This window comes from Apis cerana, linkage group LG9 (assembly GCF_029169275.1).
Source record: "Apis cerana isolate GH-2021 linkage group LG9, AcerK_1.0, whole genome shotgun sequence".
Taxonomy (NCBI): domain Eukaryota; kingdom Metazoa; phylum Arthropoda; class Insecta; order Hymenoptera; family Apidae; genus Apis; species Apis cerana.
Genome location: NC_083860.1, coordinates 2,640,955 through 2,658,388, shown reverse-complemented (window position 1 = coordinate 2,658,388; position 17,434 = coordinate 2,640,955). Strand labels below are relative to the sequence as shown.

The 17,434-nt window shown below is 24.9% G+C and overlaps 1 protein-coding gene across 50 annotated transcripts in view; it reads left to right on the top strand.

The window, feature by feature from the left end:
- LOC107995100 (calcium-activated potassium channel slowpoke) overlaps positions 1-17,434 on the top strand; it is a 122,940-nt gene that overhangs the window by 39,290 nt on the left and 66,216 nt on the right. For 44 of the 50 annotated variants that reach the window (XM_062079887.1, XM_062079916.1, XM_062079901.1 and 41 more), the window contains one exon: positions 5,933-6,024. The exons of the other annotated variants lie outside the window; for them this stretch is intronic. In XM_062079887.1, coding sequence (XP_061935871.1) covers positions 5,933-6,024 — 92 coding nt within the window. The remainder of the gene's footprint in view (positions 1-5,932; positions 6,025-17,434) is intronic. 50 annotated transcript variants of the gene reach the window in all.

Here is a 17,434-nt window from a genome sequence, read left to right as displayed (position 1 = left end):
AAAAAAAAAATAAATAAAAAAAAAGAAGAAAAAAATTTCTCTGCTTATGCAGCTGTTTCAAATGTTTTTTTTTTCCATTTTTTTTTCTTCTCTTCTTTATATATACGCTGTCTTTTGACCATAAAGGCTTTCTAAATATCTATTTTCGTTTGGCGGTTATATGTTTGGCTTTCGAGTATATTAGGCCATTATTAACAAGGTTGGTAAATAATGTGTGGGGTATTATGCTTTCATTTTTGTCAATTCCTAGAAGTATATTGAATTGAGAAAATTGAATTTGAACAAGTATTTAAATAATAGAATCGAAAATTTATGTGAATATTTTGTGTATTAGTCTTTATCGTTAGCCTTTCATTTTATTTGAGATAGAAATAATTTCTTTATTGGTACTGAATTAATGAATTTAGGTGAATTTATGCAATAGAAAGACAGAAATTGATACAAATTCTGTATTTTATATTAAAATTTGATATTATTATTAAATCCTATGCAGGATATTATTTTGTGATATATTTATATTTATATTTATGGGATACGATGGAAAAAAAATAAAAAACATTAAGTATTTTGAATTAAAAATTATGAAAATTATTTTTAAAAATCTAAAATTTATATGTACAATATTAAATTGTAATTATATTAACATTTATGAAGGAATTAGAAAAAAATATAATGAAAGTACGCATATTAATATACTAATATATTAATTATATATTATTATATATCAAATTTAGTAAATCTTCTTTTATACATAATGATAAATAATGAAAGCTCGATTAAAAATAAAAGAAAAATAAATAAATAAAAAAAATAGAAACATTTATCAATATATTTCTGAAAATTCGATATACTTTTAGGGACATATTGGTAAAGAGATCGACACGAGATACTCTGTGAAATTTCAGAGAATAGAGATTGAATTGAATTCAAACACTATCGATAAAAAGAAGATCTCGATCTTCAAAAATAATTACTTTTTTTAATCACGCAATTTTGTTGCTCGTGATCCAGTGATTAACCTTAAAAAAAAAAAAATAATGTGAACCAGCTTTGTTGCAGCAGTAACACGTTACTTTTTTTCGCTGAATGAAATCGGGAGAAAGTGATCTCGGTATGACGATCATACCGTATGTATCTTAACTACAATATTTCAGCTCCTTATCGCATATATATATATATAACTATTCTACCTTTTTTTCTCTATTATTACTCGCTTCAATTTCTTCTACGAGTTACTCGCCTTATTCGCATTATAACCTACTTTTTATATAATGTATTATATAATATGATTCGATCATCATCAATGAGGTAAATCGAATCCTTGCATAGATTTGATTTACCAAAAGGGATATTCACGCGACTAAATCAAATTTGAACTAATAATAGGAACCTATTTGCGAACGAGCCTCGAGTCCATTCAGGTTCATTTAAGTATCAAAAAGATTAAATCGTTTTTTATTCGAAAATTTTTCAAAAATTGGCCGAGTTGCCCGCCAATTTTTCCAATCTTTCGATTCGAGGCACGTTATCGTTCTTCTAAAATGTCCTCTCTAACATCGATTCACATGTACTTTCGTGAACTTTCTCTTTCTCTCTCTTTCTCCCTTCTTTCTCTCTGTCTCTCTCTCTCTTTCTCAGAAATCCAACGATATCAATACAATGTTGGTTTCTGTGCGAGCTTGTTGATCCTGATTGACTGCTCATTCTGTCTGTATGTTTATTCTATCTGTTTTCTGCGAACGCTAACATGCTGCCTAACCTTACTAACATATTACATAGATATTGATACTATTGATAAAATAGACATGTGTTTTTTTGCTTGCTTTTGTCTTTGACATTCGGATTGCCGTTGTAAAGCGTTCAATATTCTTTTCTTTTTCCCATTTGTTGCCAGGATCCTCGACAATATATATTCTATATGCACAATTTTCAGGGCAAGAACTGTCGCAAAAACTATTTCTCAAGCTTGGTATTTAGACTTTTTTCTTCAAGGGGATAGTCGACACGTTGTTTACATCGTTGATTTATACGGAATCGAGTATAGTTTTATGTTTCTCGCTCCAGGACAATTTTTTTCTGTAAGTTATTTGACCGATGAGAGATCATATCATCTTAAACTTTGTTGTTATATTATATATAGTGTATATTCTTTTATTTTCTCTTGAAAAGAATCATGAAAATCAAATTTACATTTCGTAATGGGAATTGATATTTTTCGATTATATCAGTATTCTATGACGGAGAATAATGTCCTCGTAACATTTTAAAGCGAGCTTGTTTTGGAACCTTCTCAAACTGTTTGGCACTTGATTGGAAGCATGATGTCACTGAGTTTTGGTACGTTATAGCGATTCGAACAATACAGAACCGCTTCAAACCGATTTCAGGAGGTTAGTTAATAACGATGACGATATCTCTTTAGGTAAAAAATTATCAATTTTCTATTTAAATACGAAGATGTCAAGAAGGAATCGTAATGAAATAATTTAGAACATGTTTCTCGTTTTCAAAATTAATTCAATTAATATTATTATATTAATTTGATGTGAAGAATTGTCCAATATAGAAAAAGTGACTTTGACAAGTAATAAATATAACATCATAGTAATTTGTTTATTATTATGAGTGTATAATAATTTATACACTATATATTGAGATATTGCATTATTTTTTTTATTTTATATTTTTATAAATATGATATTGATATATCAATATTATTTTATATTTTTTTATAATTTTGATTTTTTAATTAAGTTAAATATAAATTAAGTTAAATAATCAAACTGGAATTAGCAAAATATTTCATCAAATATTCTGTTTGATGTTATACAATATTATATTTAAATTAGATAGATTAAATTATTAATTGAAATTAATGATAATTTTGTATAGATTTCTTTATATTTTTTATTTTATTAGAATTAATTTTAGTGTTTGAAATAAACTTTAAAATAGAATGGTAAAAAATGGTATTATTTGTCAAAACATTCTATACATTTAATATTTCAGGAGTATAACAGTTGTGTAAGGAATTTTTCCTTATTAATAGAGTCCTGGAGTTTTTACTTTATCATCAAATATATCCAAGTTTTTCTTCTTTCAATTTAGAAATAATTAATTAAAAAGTGATTAAATTCGTTTTAATTTTCGTTATTATTTCGTATACAATTCTACACGGTGTCGTTAGAAAAAGAACATTAATTAAAAAGAATTATAAATATTAATTAAAAAAAATTATGTAATATTAAAATAAAGTAAATATATACTATAAGTATTTACATATTATCTTAAATTTAAAAAATGTTTGAAGCATTACAATTTTAAAGTGTTTGACAATCTATCATTAAAAAATTATTAAGTATATAAATAAGTTTTAAAATATAAAACGAGAATAAAAATGAAAATATTACACGTAATTAATTTGGAAATAATAGATAATTAATCGATAAATCAATATCTCGTAAGATTTTTCTTAAATTTTTCTATTGTCCTTTCATTCGAAAATCTTGATTAAATTTTACGCAGTTATACTTTTAATCGATAAATTTTCTTTCAATTTCGATACGGATTCGATATAGATATATCTTCTTCTATTATATTCTTCTTATAATTTTGTTTAATAGCAGTGTCTTTAGTTGCTTGACGTGTTCGATAAATTTGCCTGACAATGTGAATTACTTACCATACAAGTCAAAATCGAAGGGAGCACTATGAGGTTCTATTGCTTCGATGATTCTAACATTTTTTAATCGATTAACGGAACCAAATTAACTAAATGTTCACAGTGGTTCGTTGATTCTTTTAATATTACAATAGAGATCTTAGATATTAGTTACACATAAAATTGCAAATGTATGATGTAGCGCTTCCCTCGTTGCTGCCCTCTATATAAATAAGATATGTGCATAATAAAATTTCTAATTTCGATGATAATTTTTACTTTCAATGGAAATTTTACTATCTTATTGTGAATTAGAAACATAAGAGCCTGTGCTTTGCTCTATATTTGCATGGTTGCTTAGTATATCGATACTGATCAAAATGAGTGCTCATTTTACTTCCTTGATTTCTTTGCTTAATGTCTAATAGCATGATTTGATTTTTCTTTTCGCACTCTCTTTATCTATACGAACGTTTTTGCATACCTAATTTTATTTTCATCTTTACCTCTAATTAACTAAATGATATATCATCTGCTTTAAATTATCGTCTTTCCAGTTTCCTCGTACATACGTGTCATAAATTGGTCTATCATCTACGAACATTGTATTCGTGCAGTTTACTTACATGTACATATTTATGTATTCACATATACATACACACATAGGTGTTATACAGGATTTATTTGTAAAAAATTTGAAAACCATAAATTTCAATCATACTCGTAATACAGAGTATTGAAAAATTATTATTTATTATTTTAATTATGGATAATAAATATGAGTAGAATAAAATATTTTGTTAAAAAATAAATATTTAAAAATCTATAATTTGTGTATACATTGTCTTTGAATATATTTCACGCAACTAGACTATAATTTATTTAAAAAATAAGTTAAAAATTATGAGATTTATTATTAAGATAGATGAAAATTTTATCAAAATTATTTAGTTAGAATAATGTATTACATATATTTAATCAAGAAATGACTTTTCACAAGTTTTTCTCCGTCTTTAATAAATTTTTTTAATAATAGAAATGATATAAATAATCTTTTTTAATACTCTATACAAGTAATCTATATTTTTTATTTCTCTTAATTGTATCATCATATTTTCTCTCAGTTGTAACTGTTTCAACATTTTTTTACACATTAATATTTTACATTTTAAGCCATCTATACCTATATAAAACTATTTAATTTTGTTCATTATAATATTTTATAATAACACATATACATATAAACATCAATGATGCTACAATAATAATGTTTAAAATTATTTATTTGAACATTAAACAGGTAAAACTTTTCAAAATTTACATTTAAAATATGACCAAGGAAATTGACTTTGTTTCAAATAATTTCTTAACAACTTTTTCATTATTTTGTTTTTTTGATATGAATATAAAATTTTACACAAAAAGCTATAAAAATAAAATATATAATGCAATGTATATCTAAAAATCAAAATTTAATAAAACGAAATTCGAATTGAAATTCAAAGATAACGTTTGACATTAAAGCTACGTTTAAATTAGCCAACCTTCACTTATTATTAGTCAATATGATCAAATCGATCGACTTCGTTTATTTTATCCAACAGAAATTTTACGGGTGATTTTCAACTTCGAGGTCGAAACTTGCCTAATGTAAACGTGGCTTAACCGATTCTCGAACTGAGCCGCCATATTGGAATTTCATCATTCGAAATACAGATCGAGGCATCGATCGCAAAGTCAATTTCCTGGAATTGTAGCATTCGGTAGCATAGGGTTAATCGTTGCTGAGTATGCATTTTCGATGATACTCGTCATCCGCTAATCCAGGATATCACCACACATTCATAGCTGGATATGAGTACGAGTATAACAAACTGGTCGGTATTTATCACCGGAGAACAATGAGAGACGCGAGAGCACATGGAGGTAGAAAAATGCAGATCGTTGCCCCTGAACCTTCACCATCTCTCTATCCGTCTCCTACGTTTTTTTTTTCTCTCTCTTTTTCTCTCTTTCTCTCTTTCTCTCTCTTTCTTTCTCTCTTTCTCTCTCTCTCTCTCTCTCCTTTCTCTCGTTTAATGCCGTGACCACGTATAATCCACGAGGATTCAACGATACGTGTATATACTATATATACATATATACATATTTGTACGTGGTATATTTGGCGAATACGCCCTGCTGTATATTGCAACCATACATAGATGACCCAGTTTGTTTGTAACGGTTCGTAGTGGCATAGCGTTTTCCAGTTATGATTTCTATTTGCAGGCAATTTTTGCTAGTAGCATACCTGAGATAATAGAGCTCGTAGGCAGTAGGTCCAAGTACAGCGGCGAATACAAGCGGGAACATGGAAAGAGGTATTATTATATAATTACATCCTTCAATCTCCTGTCTTTTTTGTCTATTAACATTTTTACTTTCAGTATGTATATAATTATAATATTTCATGTATATGTACACATTTTATTTACGTAAATTATGATAACAATAACTATCAGTTACACGCCCTTACACGAATTCATACACAAATGCTCGATACACGAATACATGTTGTTATTAATTACGAAAGTTGTTGCATACTCATATGTTTAAATCGTATTCCCGTTATTTCATTAGCTCTGTTATGAGAAAAAAAAAATAATAAATTTTTTTTTGTTTCATTTTTATTCGAATAATTAAATAGAGATAAAAATTAGAAAAAATAAAAAAAAAAATTATCTTTATGATTTATGGAAGCATCTTTTCAAAATAATCTATTTTCCTACGTTTTTATTTACCTTTTATATTTTTGTTTTTTGTGTTATTGTATTATGTTAATATGTTGTATTGTGTTATTGTATTGTATTGTATTTCATATTATTGTTATATTATATCTTATTTGAAATATGGATACAGATATTTATTAAACAATTCATTATTTTAAAAAAAGAACTTCCAATAGAATTTGCTTTTGAGAGAGAAATAAATTAAGATTAATTAATAAAAAGATAAAAACATAAAGAATAAAAAACAATAATTTTGTATTTATGATCTTCATTTCTTTGATATTAATTTATTTAATTTAAATTAAAAATTAAAATATTTTCAAAACTAAATATATATTAAATTTCAACTATAAATTTCTAATATTCTTTTTTTATTTACCAATGGATCAAAAATATTTTATTTAAAAAAAATCATTTATATAAAATTATAATATTTTTTAAAAGGAATAATTTTTGCAATTTATGATTATTATCATCATTAATTTATTATTATTAAACAAGTTAAATTCTTTTTATGTTGCATAAATATTTATATATATATATATATATATATTTATTAAAATTTCTCAGACAGAATTAATAAAATAACCAATGAGTGCATATAAATACATATCAAGCTATGTCCAACAGTCTTACGAGGATAACTATCAACTAGTTAAAGTGAAAGGAACGATGAGTGCCGAGAAGCTCGTTATAGTTGACGCGAACTTTGACGTTTCAGAAATGTTGCATACTAATATGGTATCGTTCTCCGCGTTCCCTTTTCTTTTCAATCTGAACGAAGCTATTTATTTCAATGATCATGGTGAAAGATCCAATAGAGCAATACTTATGATCAAATACATTCTTGCATGTTAGATGTCATATACATTTTTACATTATTAACGAATTTAGAATTCTTCAATGTTTTTTAAAATATAAAAATGGCTATTGAATAATTAATTTATGAAATATATTTAAAAAATTTTATTTTTAAAATTGTAATTATATATGATGGATTAATGAAAAATTTTGATTAGAATGATGATTAGAATGAGATGAAACTAAAAATTACATTCGTCAATGTCTCGAAAACAATATAATTTCATTTTAAAAAATAAGAAACTAACATTGATATGCAATGATTTAAAATTTATAAGTGATTTGATTAGTATTATCAATAAATAAATATAAAACTTGATTGATATAAAAGTGCCATAATGCATTAAATTTACATCTTTTTGAAAAATCTTAGAATATTTATTGTATGTTATTTATTTCAGAACTGAAAGAATTAAGTAAATTAAAGAAAAATATTTTCATTCATAATTTGATATTTTATATAATAAAAGATATAATTGTAATGATTTATATTATATTTCAAAATTTTATTAAATTATCAATTATCAATTTTGTTTTTTTAATCTTTTAAATTTTTTTTAATATTTTAATATTTTAAACAATAAGTTAAAATTTAAATATAAATAGTTTTTAATAAAAATTATAATAATATTTCAATTAATAAATTATTATTAATGAGCAAATTTAAGAAATAGCTTTATCCAAATAAAATATTATTTCTATATTTTTTATAATGAGCTATTTTATATTCATAAATAATATTTTCCTATTCTTTTTTTGTATTTTTCATAATGAGCCATTTTATATTCATAAATAATATTTTCTCATTAAAAATTTCTAAAATTTGCATAAAATTTTTCCAATAATTTTTAATAATAATTTTTTTTTTAAATAAAATGTATTAAGTTTTTATTTTTACGAGATATTTAAATACAAAAAAAATATTTAATTAAATACAAATCTATCTATTTGTAACTTGGAATATATTAATAAAAAAAATTTACATTTCCATGCAACGATATTATTTGGATCTTTCATCTTGGGATAGGGATTGCGTACGAGTTCGATTTAATAAGAAGAGCATGAAATCTTTCAACCAGTTCTTCTTTTGCATGTCCTTTGCATTATCGATCCGATTTATTCGTTCTGACGTAACAAGGTTCATCAATAGGTTGCTGCTCGAGCACTCGGCATTGGTGTATTTGAACGCATCTCATTCTCTTATCCTTTATATTTGAGAAATTTTGACAATTTGTTTATCTTTAATAATACGATACAAAACATTGTTAAAATAAATTGGAGGAAACAACTTTATATTCCTCCATTTTGTTTGATTTATTATAGAAATATAACAAGAGCACACCTTTTGCCAAGATTGCACGGTTTGCCACTTTAGTCTGCTATCTACAACATCCGTTCATTATACAGAAAATATCGCTTATTAGTATTAGAGATAGAAATACATATACACGAATATGTACAGAGTGAGATTATTTCAAATTTATAAATTATTTATTATATAAAAAAAATATTTCTTTTCAAATTTATATAGTGTAGAAGAAAATATAACTTATCATTATTTTTCTGCTAGACAGACAAATAGAGGATATGAATAGAATCATATAATTTTTAATAGATTGTTTCATATAATTTTTTATTTTTTGCAAAAAAAAATTATTAATTTTCAATAAAAAGCTATTAGTTTAAGATTGATTTGAATTTGGTTAAATTTATAAGACATATTTTCTTCTTTTTCATAGAACAACAATTCAAATTTGAGATATCTTCTAAATAATTAAAGAATGATTATATCAATAAAAGAAAAATGATTTTATTTAAAAAAATAAAAAATAATCTTCATGTTCTGATAAAATTAGGTTACGTATTTCTTTATTAACTTTTAAATGAAAAATTTTCTTATATAATAGATAGTTTACAAATTATTCAAAATGATCGCGTTACACAACTCGCTCTGCACATAAAAATCACTCAAGATTCATAAATAATAGTGAGTTAGTAAGCGATAATCTTTAATCAACATATTTACGTAATATCGTATATTTATTTCTTTTTTTTTTTTTTTATTTATTTTTTCCTACTTCTTGTTTATTCTTTATTTCCAACAATATTTTCACGAATCAACATAACGAAGGGTTAAGAAATTCTCCACGTATATATTTCGCGTAATTTACATTATATTACATCAATAACGTGAAAATCCAGCTGTTAGAAGATATACTAGAAATACACAACTCAAAACTCCTATACATTTTCATACATATAGACCAAAGTACGCACGATACGTGAAACATAAAGCGTTCGTTCCAGTTTTCGTTTATTTTCTACCCTATGTTCCCCTTTATATAGGGCAATACCATTATGTTTTTATTCATGTACGAGAGCACTCTTGACGACAGACGATGTCATCGCAGAAATGTTGTTATACAACGCGATTGTGCTCCACCCTGTGGTTGTAAGTTGTCCACATCATACGCTACAATAGAGCCTGCATGCCAGTTAATTGAAATCTGAAATTTTTACCAAAGCTTTTATACACATACACATATATATTATATATTATATATTACATATTACGCTTGTTTCTTCGTCGATCAAGAAAAATATATGCGTCGTTTTCGATATAGAAATGCTGATAATATAATTTGGAGTAATAATTTAAGGATCATCGCACTGTGACACAATAATTATTTCTCTATGTTATGGAACTAACGACACTGTATTTTTGTATGTACAGTGAATTCATGTTTTATGTTGTTTTGTGGCGAGATGAATATTTATTATTATTTTTTTTTAAGTAAATAACGAAGCGATATTTGTTGAATTATTTTGATTTTATATTGATTAACTCATGTTGTGTATTATCTTTTCATTAAAATTATTATTATTTTATTTTTGGATATAATAGAATATAAACGAATCTATTTAATATATATTTAATTTATTATTACTTTATTCTATATATATTTATGTACATATATATATATGTACAAACAAGAGTAAAAGGAAATAACAAGGAATTAATTGAATGTCTTAATGTTTAATGTAAATATAAAATTATATTGAAAAAATAATTTTTCAATAAGATCTAATTCAGATTTGAATTTTATAAAAATTTATTATATACTGATTTCAATAATTTATTATTACATACTATTTTTATTTATATCTTAGATGCTATTATTTTTGATTTCTGAATTTAATTTATATTGTTGATAGTTTGAATACATTTATTATTAATATATTATTTATTTATATTCAGTTATGCAAATTGATTCGCATATAAAGCTTAAAAATTATTTTCTTAAATACTGAAAAAAATATTTTTTTAAATCCTGAGAATAATGCAATCCTGAAGATAGATTTTTTATTTATATAATATATATTTCAATGATTCATAAATAAATTATTATTTGTTATTGTCTCAACAATTTATAATCAATAATTAATGGTATTTATTTTTTTTATAATAAAAGAAAAGTGAGAACACCTTTAATAAAAAAAAAATTATGCAAATTAATAATAAATTATGCAAGATAATAATAAAAATAACTTAAAACTAAAAATTTAAAGTTATGCAATTTTATATTTAATAGTTAAGGTTTTTTCAAATAAATTTATTTTAAAAAATTATTTTTCACTATTTTTAATTTTTTGAAATTTTATTTTTGAAAATTCTATTTTTGAAAATTTTATTTTAATGATTTTAATATTTGTTTAGATAAAATTTTATTAAAGTTGTTTTTTATATAATATATAGTAATTTTTTTTATCTTTTAAAAAAATATTAGAAAACTTTCCATTAGAAAACTTGACATTTTATTAAAAACAAAATAAAATGTAATATTAACAACGATATCACGTTTATTCTGTAGAAATTTATTGAATCGATCAAATCAAATAATAATTTTATATCATTTATATTATTGCTATTGGTTCTTCAATTTTTAAATATTTTCGAATAGCTAGCTTCGAATTATAGATATATTAATAACAATTTTATTGTAGAATATTAAATATGTCTATTTTTTCATGAACTGTAATTCTTCTTATTTTTAATTCTTATACAATAACAAAGATGAAAATAAAGAAACATAAAAATATTATTTTTTATTATTTTTTAAAAATTTCTTTTATTTATTAAAAAAGAAAATCATAAATGCATATTTTCAATTGGCGAATATTCATTATTATATATATTATTTTACATTTTATAATTTTATTACTTACTTTATTATTATCTGAAACGAAAATAAGCATTGATAAAATAATTTAAAATAATCTTTACGTTTTAGTAAATATTTTTCATCGTTGAAATTCAATTTCAACCAACTGAAGATTAATGTTTCAAGAAAATAATTATTTTTTATATCTGATTATATAAATGATTATATAATGTGATAGTAATAGATTTTCGAATGTCTATCTAAGCTTATTATCATAATCGAATAAATTCTTTAATTTATTCAAAATGTTATTTCTAGATTAATTAAGAAAGTAAAAATCCTAAGTAAAACAATAAATATATTTCATTTTTACCGTAATATCAATATATTTAATATTCTCTAATTTATTCGAAATATCTTATAATTTTATCATTACCGAGATAAAAATTCGAAAAAAAATTCTCAACATATCCTTATTTTCTTCAATTATTCTAAAAAAATATAATTTTCGTATAATATTCTTGTAAGCGATAAGTGAGCAGAGAGTGAAGCGTTGCGAGCGTGTATTGTCTTAGGCGTTCAGAAAATGACAAATCCAATAATCATAAAATATAAGATATATGAATGAAACCGATATATATATACATATATATATATGCTACACTGACGGAAATTAAAATACAAATAGAGATCACAAGTACAAATACAAATATACAGATACAAAAATTGAAATGCAAATGTTAATGCAAATAGCAAATTAAAAAAAAAAAAGAATAAAACAGGAAACTCAGGCTAGGGCTCTGTTCTGACGGCAACGGATGATTGTGGGTGTGTAGGCGGTGTTCGCCAGCTGGATCCCAGAGATCACGGAGCTCGCCGCGAACCGCTGCAAGTACGGTGGCCAGTACAAGCGCGAGCGTGGACGCAGGTATCCCAGATATCCACCTACGTGGAAGCCAGCCAAAACACCCCTTGAAACTAGTCCTTGAACTGTTATCCTTGTAGTCACATAGTTTGCGAGGAGGAGTGAAGACTATCTGGATAGCAAAGTGACTCGTTTATCGGTTAATTTTCTCATTATTTTTTTTTCCGATATCTCAATTCTTTTTTTGATAATAATTTTACCTACCGTAGGTAAAGCTTTATCTACGCAAGGTAATTTTGCTTTGTTTTAAAGATAAAAAAAATGGGAAGATGATAAAAATTTAAATTTAAATTTTGATAAATGATTATAAATGTACTATTTTTTTTTTTTTTTGATGGAGAATTATTCGATTCTTTAATTTTTTTGTGTAAATTTTTGTATTTTGGAATAGAAATATATTTTTATTAGCAATGATTTTATTTTGTGTTTTTCGATATTTTTCGATCGATATTTTTGGTCATATTTGTCCATAATTTTATTCGAGACGATGTTTTTTGAATACATATAAACAGATTCGCAACTGCTATCCAGAATAATTTTTTAAATAGCGTAAATATCCTTCACCTTCACTACACCTGGTCCGTAACTGTTAGAAACAAGTGGCATCCTTATTTCTGAACCACTGCCCCATTTCTTTCACCATTTATTTAACGTACCTTGTGCTGACTCTCACCGCTTTTCTTACCCACCTTTTTACCAGTTAGCAAATATATTGGTAAACACGTGCTGGTATGCTTGGATTTTTGTAAAAAGAGAAATACACACACGAGTTTTTTATTGTTATATACACACATGTTTATATTACACTATAGTAGATGAGATCAATATATTACTGTTGCATCTCTCTCTATTTCTTTCTCTTTCTTTATCTTTCTAAATATCTATATATATATATTTATTATACATATATACATATATACATGGTAATATGTATATGAGCCTCACCGCACGGATTCGAGATTGTAGTTTGTATATTCTTATTCCTTTTTACGATTTATTGATTAATTTTTCTTCTTTTATTTTTTTCTTTTTTTTTTACTTTTCTTGTTTAATCTATCTAAATAAGGCGCGATTGATTTTCAGTTGTAACATATGTTTCCTTTCTTGCTGCGTATTATTTTTTTTATTATGTTATTTTCCATTGGATCGGGCAACCCTTCTGCTTTTAATTGCGTAACAGGAATAGACCATCGATTGCTTCGGCATGAAACGTTGATTTGCGCGTTTAAAAATCTTTTTCAACGACTTGGTTCTCGTTTTAATGATGATCATCGATGAAAGTGGATCATCAGATCGTGAGAATTTTTCTTTCGATTTTTCTTTCTTCTCACATATACAGTGGAAAAGTTTCCGCACATCTTACAATATAGCAAACAATAATGAATCAAAATTAACTACATCAGCATTATATATATATATTTTTTATTATATTTTATGTTAAAAAGTTTCATTTATTTTATTATTATGACAAAGATGAAACGTTTATTTTGATTTATTTGTACGTAAGATAAATATTTGAAACGAAACAACAAGAACCAGGTCAAAGTATTAAAGTATATTGTACATATTGATCTTTAATATTGATCATTTTTTTAATTCTTTAATTAATTTTTATATCGCACTGGTATTTTTGTTTTTGTATTATAATATCTTACGTATCTGTGGAATTTGTTATATTATAGCACCTTCGAGATTTTATTTTATTGTAGAGATTTTGTAGAGAATTAGTATAATAAAATTACTGATTTCGATACGTTAATCAATTTTTAACTTTTTTGCAATAAAGTCAAATTCTCTATTGACGGTTAAATGATTTTTCGTTAACAAATTAAGAGAGAAATTATTTGTATTTTTATAGTTTAATTATTTTGCATTGTTATATTAATTATTTTCTATGATATCATTTAGATCATTGTTTTACTGTTTATTATTAAACGTGAATCGTTGATTTTGATTATACTTCATTGAAGGAATATCGGTAAGGTGAATGGAAATTGTTAAATCCACTGTATATATATATATATATAACATTTATAATCATATATGTATATATATATATATAATCATCTTATGTACAAAATGACTTTTTCTTTAAATTAAGAGAAGCTATAGATACTTTCTAAGAAAAGATAGAGAAAATTGGTGAAACAAATTTTATTTTTTTTCTATAATCTATAAATTTTTTTTCTATAATCTTTACATTTATTATAAATATTTTAGATATATTTTTAGATTCAAATAATTTAATTTATTTTATTAAATTTAATTTAATAATTTAATATATTTAATTTAATTTAATATATTTTTTTCTTTGAAAAATTGATTTTATCGTTTTTTCATCATTATTTTCTAAATCTTCTATTATTTTTATTTTTTTAAATTTAATTTTAAATTTTTATAATGTTTCAATTTTTTTATTAAAAATTAAATAATATTTTATTTGCTTGATTTGGTAATTTTGAAAAATTCTACAAGATACAAAGTAAAATGTAAAAATTATTAATAGAATATAACAGAGAATTTATACATATATCATTATGGTAATTATAAAATACTTTTTTAATTATTCATCTTTAATATTTTATAACATATAGAATAATTTGAGATCTTATATTTGGAGTTTCATAATACAAACAGGCAATTAAATTCAATTATTTATTAATTGATTTATTATAAGATTCAATTTATTCTACCAATGTTCTCCATCATCGCTTAGAAAAGTGTTACATGCTATCTCTAATCTTTAACGAGTCATTATACTCGTATGTATCATCATGATATACCAACATAACGATATTTGCATTAATCAACAGGAAGAGATAATTTTAAATGAATCTATAACATTTATTGCATTTCATATTTATTTCTACATTGTCTCGATAACTCGGTGATACTAGGATATATGGCATAGTTCGACGAATATCACTAATTTAACGAATTATGCAACTTTTACTTCAATAAAAATATCGAAAAATTCGAAACGGTGTAAATTATTAAAATTATTAAAAAATAATCATTTGAAACTTCCTAAAAACCCTACTTTCTAGAAGAAGCGCAATGATCGACGCAGCAATGTGAATCTTTCACATTACCATCATCTATTATACATACTCTTCGATGGATAAATAATGTCTGAGAAATTGGAAATTTTGCATATTTCCCTTTAAAGCGTTTCTTACAATGAAAAACGAATTTTTTTATTTATATAACATTCCCAGTTGTCCCAGAGAAGAAAATTACAAATCCATTTTATTTTGTTTCAATCCAGCATTCCAATGATTTGATCTAGGAAAATCGTATCTTGACTAAACTGAAGTTTTGTGATCAGCATGAGAAACTTAGGCTTTCGGAAATTCGTCGTAAAATTCGAATGATCGGTAGAATGGTACGGAATGAAAAGGAGGAATCGTGAAGCAGCGGGTTGCGAATGTCGCTGATACTTTTAATTAATTAAAACAAGCATATATTAATTAACCCTCCTGATATGATGGTTGTATCAACGATTAATTAGGTAACAAGAATCAGATATTCAAATTATAAATTATTTTTGATTCAAATTAAAAAATTATATTTGATTTTGATTTAACTATCATACACTTGAGGGTTAAGAAAACGAAAGGGGGAAGAGGAAAAAAAAATAAAGATATTCTAAAAAAGTATCAGCGACTCGTGGACATTTTTGTTTTCTCTCTTTCTCTCTCTCTCTCTATCTATCTATCTATTCTGCTCTGTCTATCTATCTATCCCTCTTTATTCACAAACCGAGTTTCTTGGTGGCATGCGTTAGTGCTCTGGCTAGCCTGTAGAGTTTTTTCCAAAGGTGAAGAAACCTTTCGCGGAATGGCCTGTTAGAGAGGAACGGTTTCTTTCACTCGACGCATGAGTGAAAAGTAAAAACAACAACAAAAAAAAAAAAAGAAAAAATGAAGAAATCCCACACCGTCGAATCAAGACACGATTTCTGGCTTGATTACATAAAATAATATTATATTTTGGCACTTGAAATTAGAACGCAGCAGTAGAAGGGGGTGCAGGCGTAGGCACATGCGGCTGCTCTTATTAGGGATTTTTTATTAAGTAGAAATTGCACGTATACATTATATAATTGCGAGAAACACAACGCTTAACCTTTTTTGGCGTCGAACGGGCCTAACGCGGAGAAGGCGTACAGTACACGTGAGAAAAGTCACGTGATCGTGGAACCACCAATTGCGTGGAACTTGAATATATACTTCATATCCGCTTATTCGTGTGTTCGCATGGTAATAAGACGTAGAAAAAGTAACTAAGCATGGGTTTATATTCCCTTTGTACTCATTGATAAATTTAGAAAAAGTTACTCGAGTTCGGTCGAGTATTTTTCTTTTTTTTTTTTTGTTGTTAACGTAGATATAATGATATATGTATTCATAATATATGCATACGTACATAAATACATACATATCGTCGATAATTATATTCCTATATAAGATTTTATTTTTTATTCGCGAATTCATACTGATAATTCGAATATACTAGTAATTCGATACTTTCATTTTATTATATTTTGAATAATTTTACAACAATAATTTTACAATTTGATAATTATACGATAATTATACAATGATTATAACAGCCTTCCCGCCGTTTCCCGTGGGACGCTTATTATTCATTATCCTTACTTCGTTATTCAGGCACATAGATAGGCTTTAGAGTTTCAATCACATCGAAAAGATCTATCTTCCTTTCTCTCTGTCTTTCTCTTTCTCTTTCTTTTATCTCTTTTTATTTCTCTTTAACAATTACATACATATGCATAAATGTATATTATTATATACAATATATGTATACAGAATATTCAATTTTACTGAATGTTGAAAAATTTAAGGATTGATTTTTCGAGACAAAATAAGACGAAAATCAAAAAAATGAAAAAATTGTATTTGAGGCTTTGCTCTTTTAATTATTGACAAATAGAAATGAATTCATACAGAATATCTTTGTGCCAGAATATTTTTTTGCTGAAATAAATATATGATAACTTAAGCAGAAAAGAACATAGTATTTCTCATAA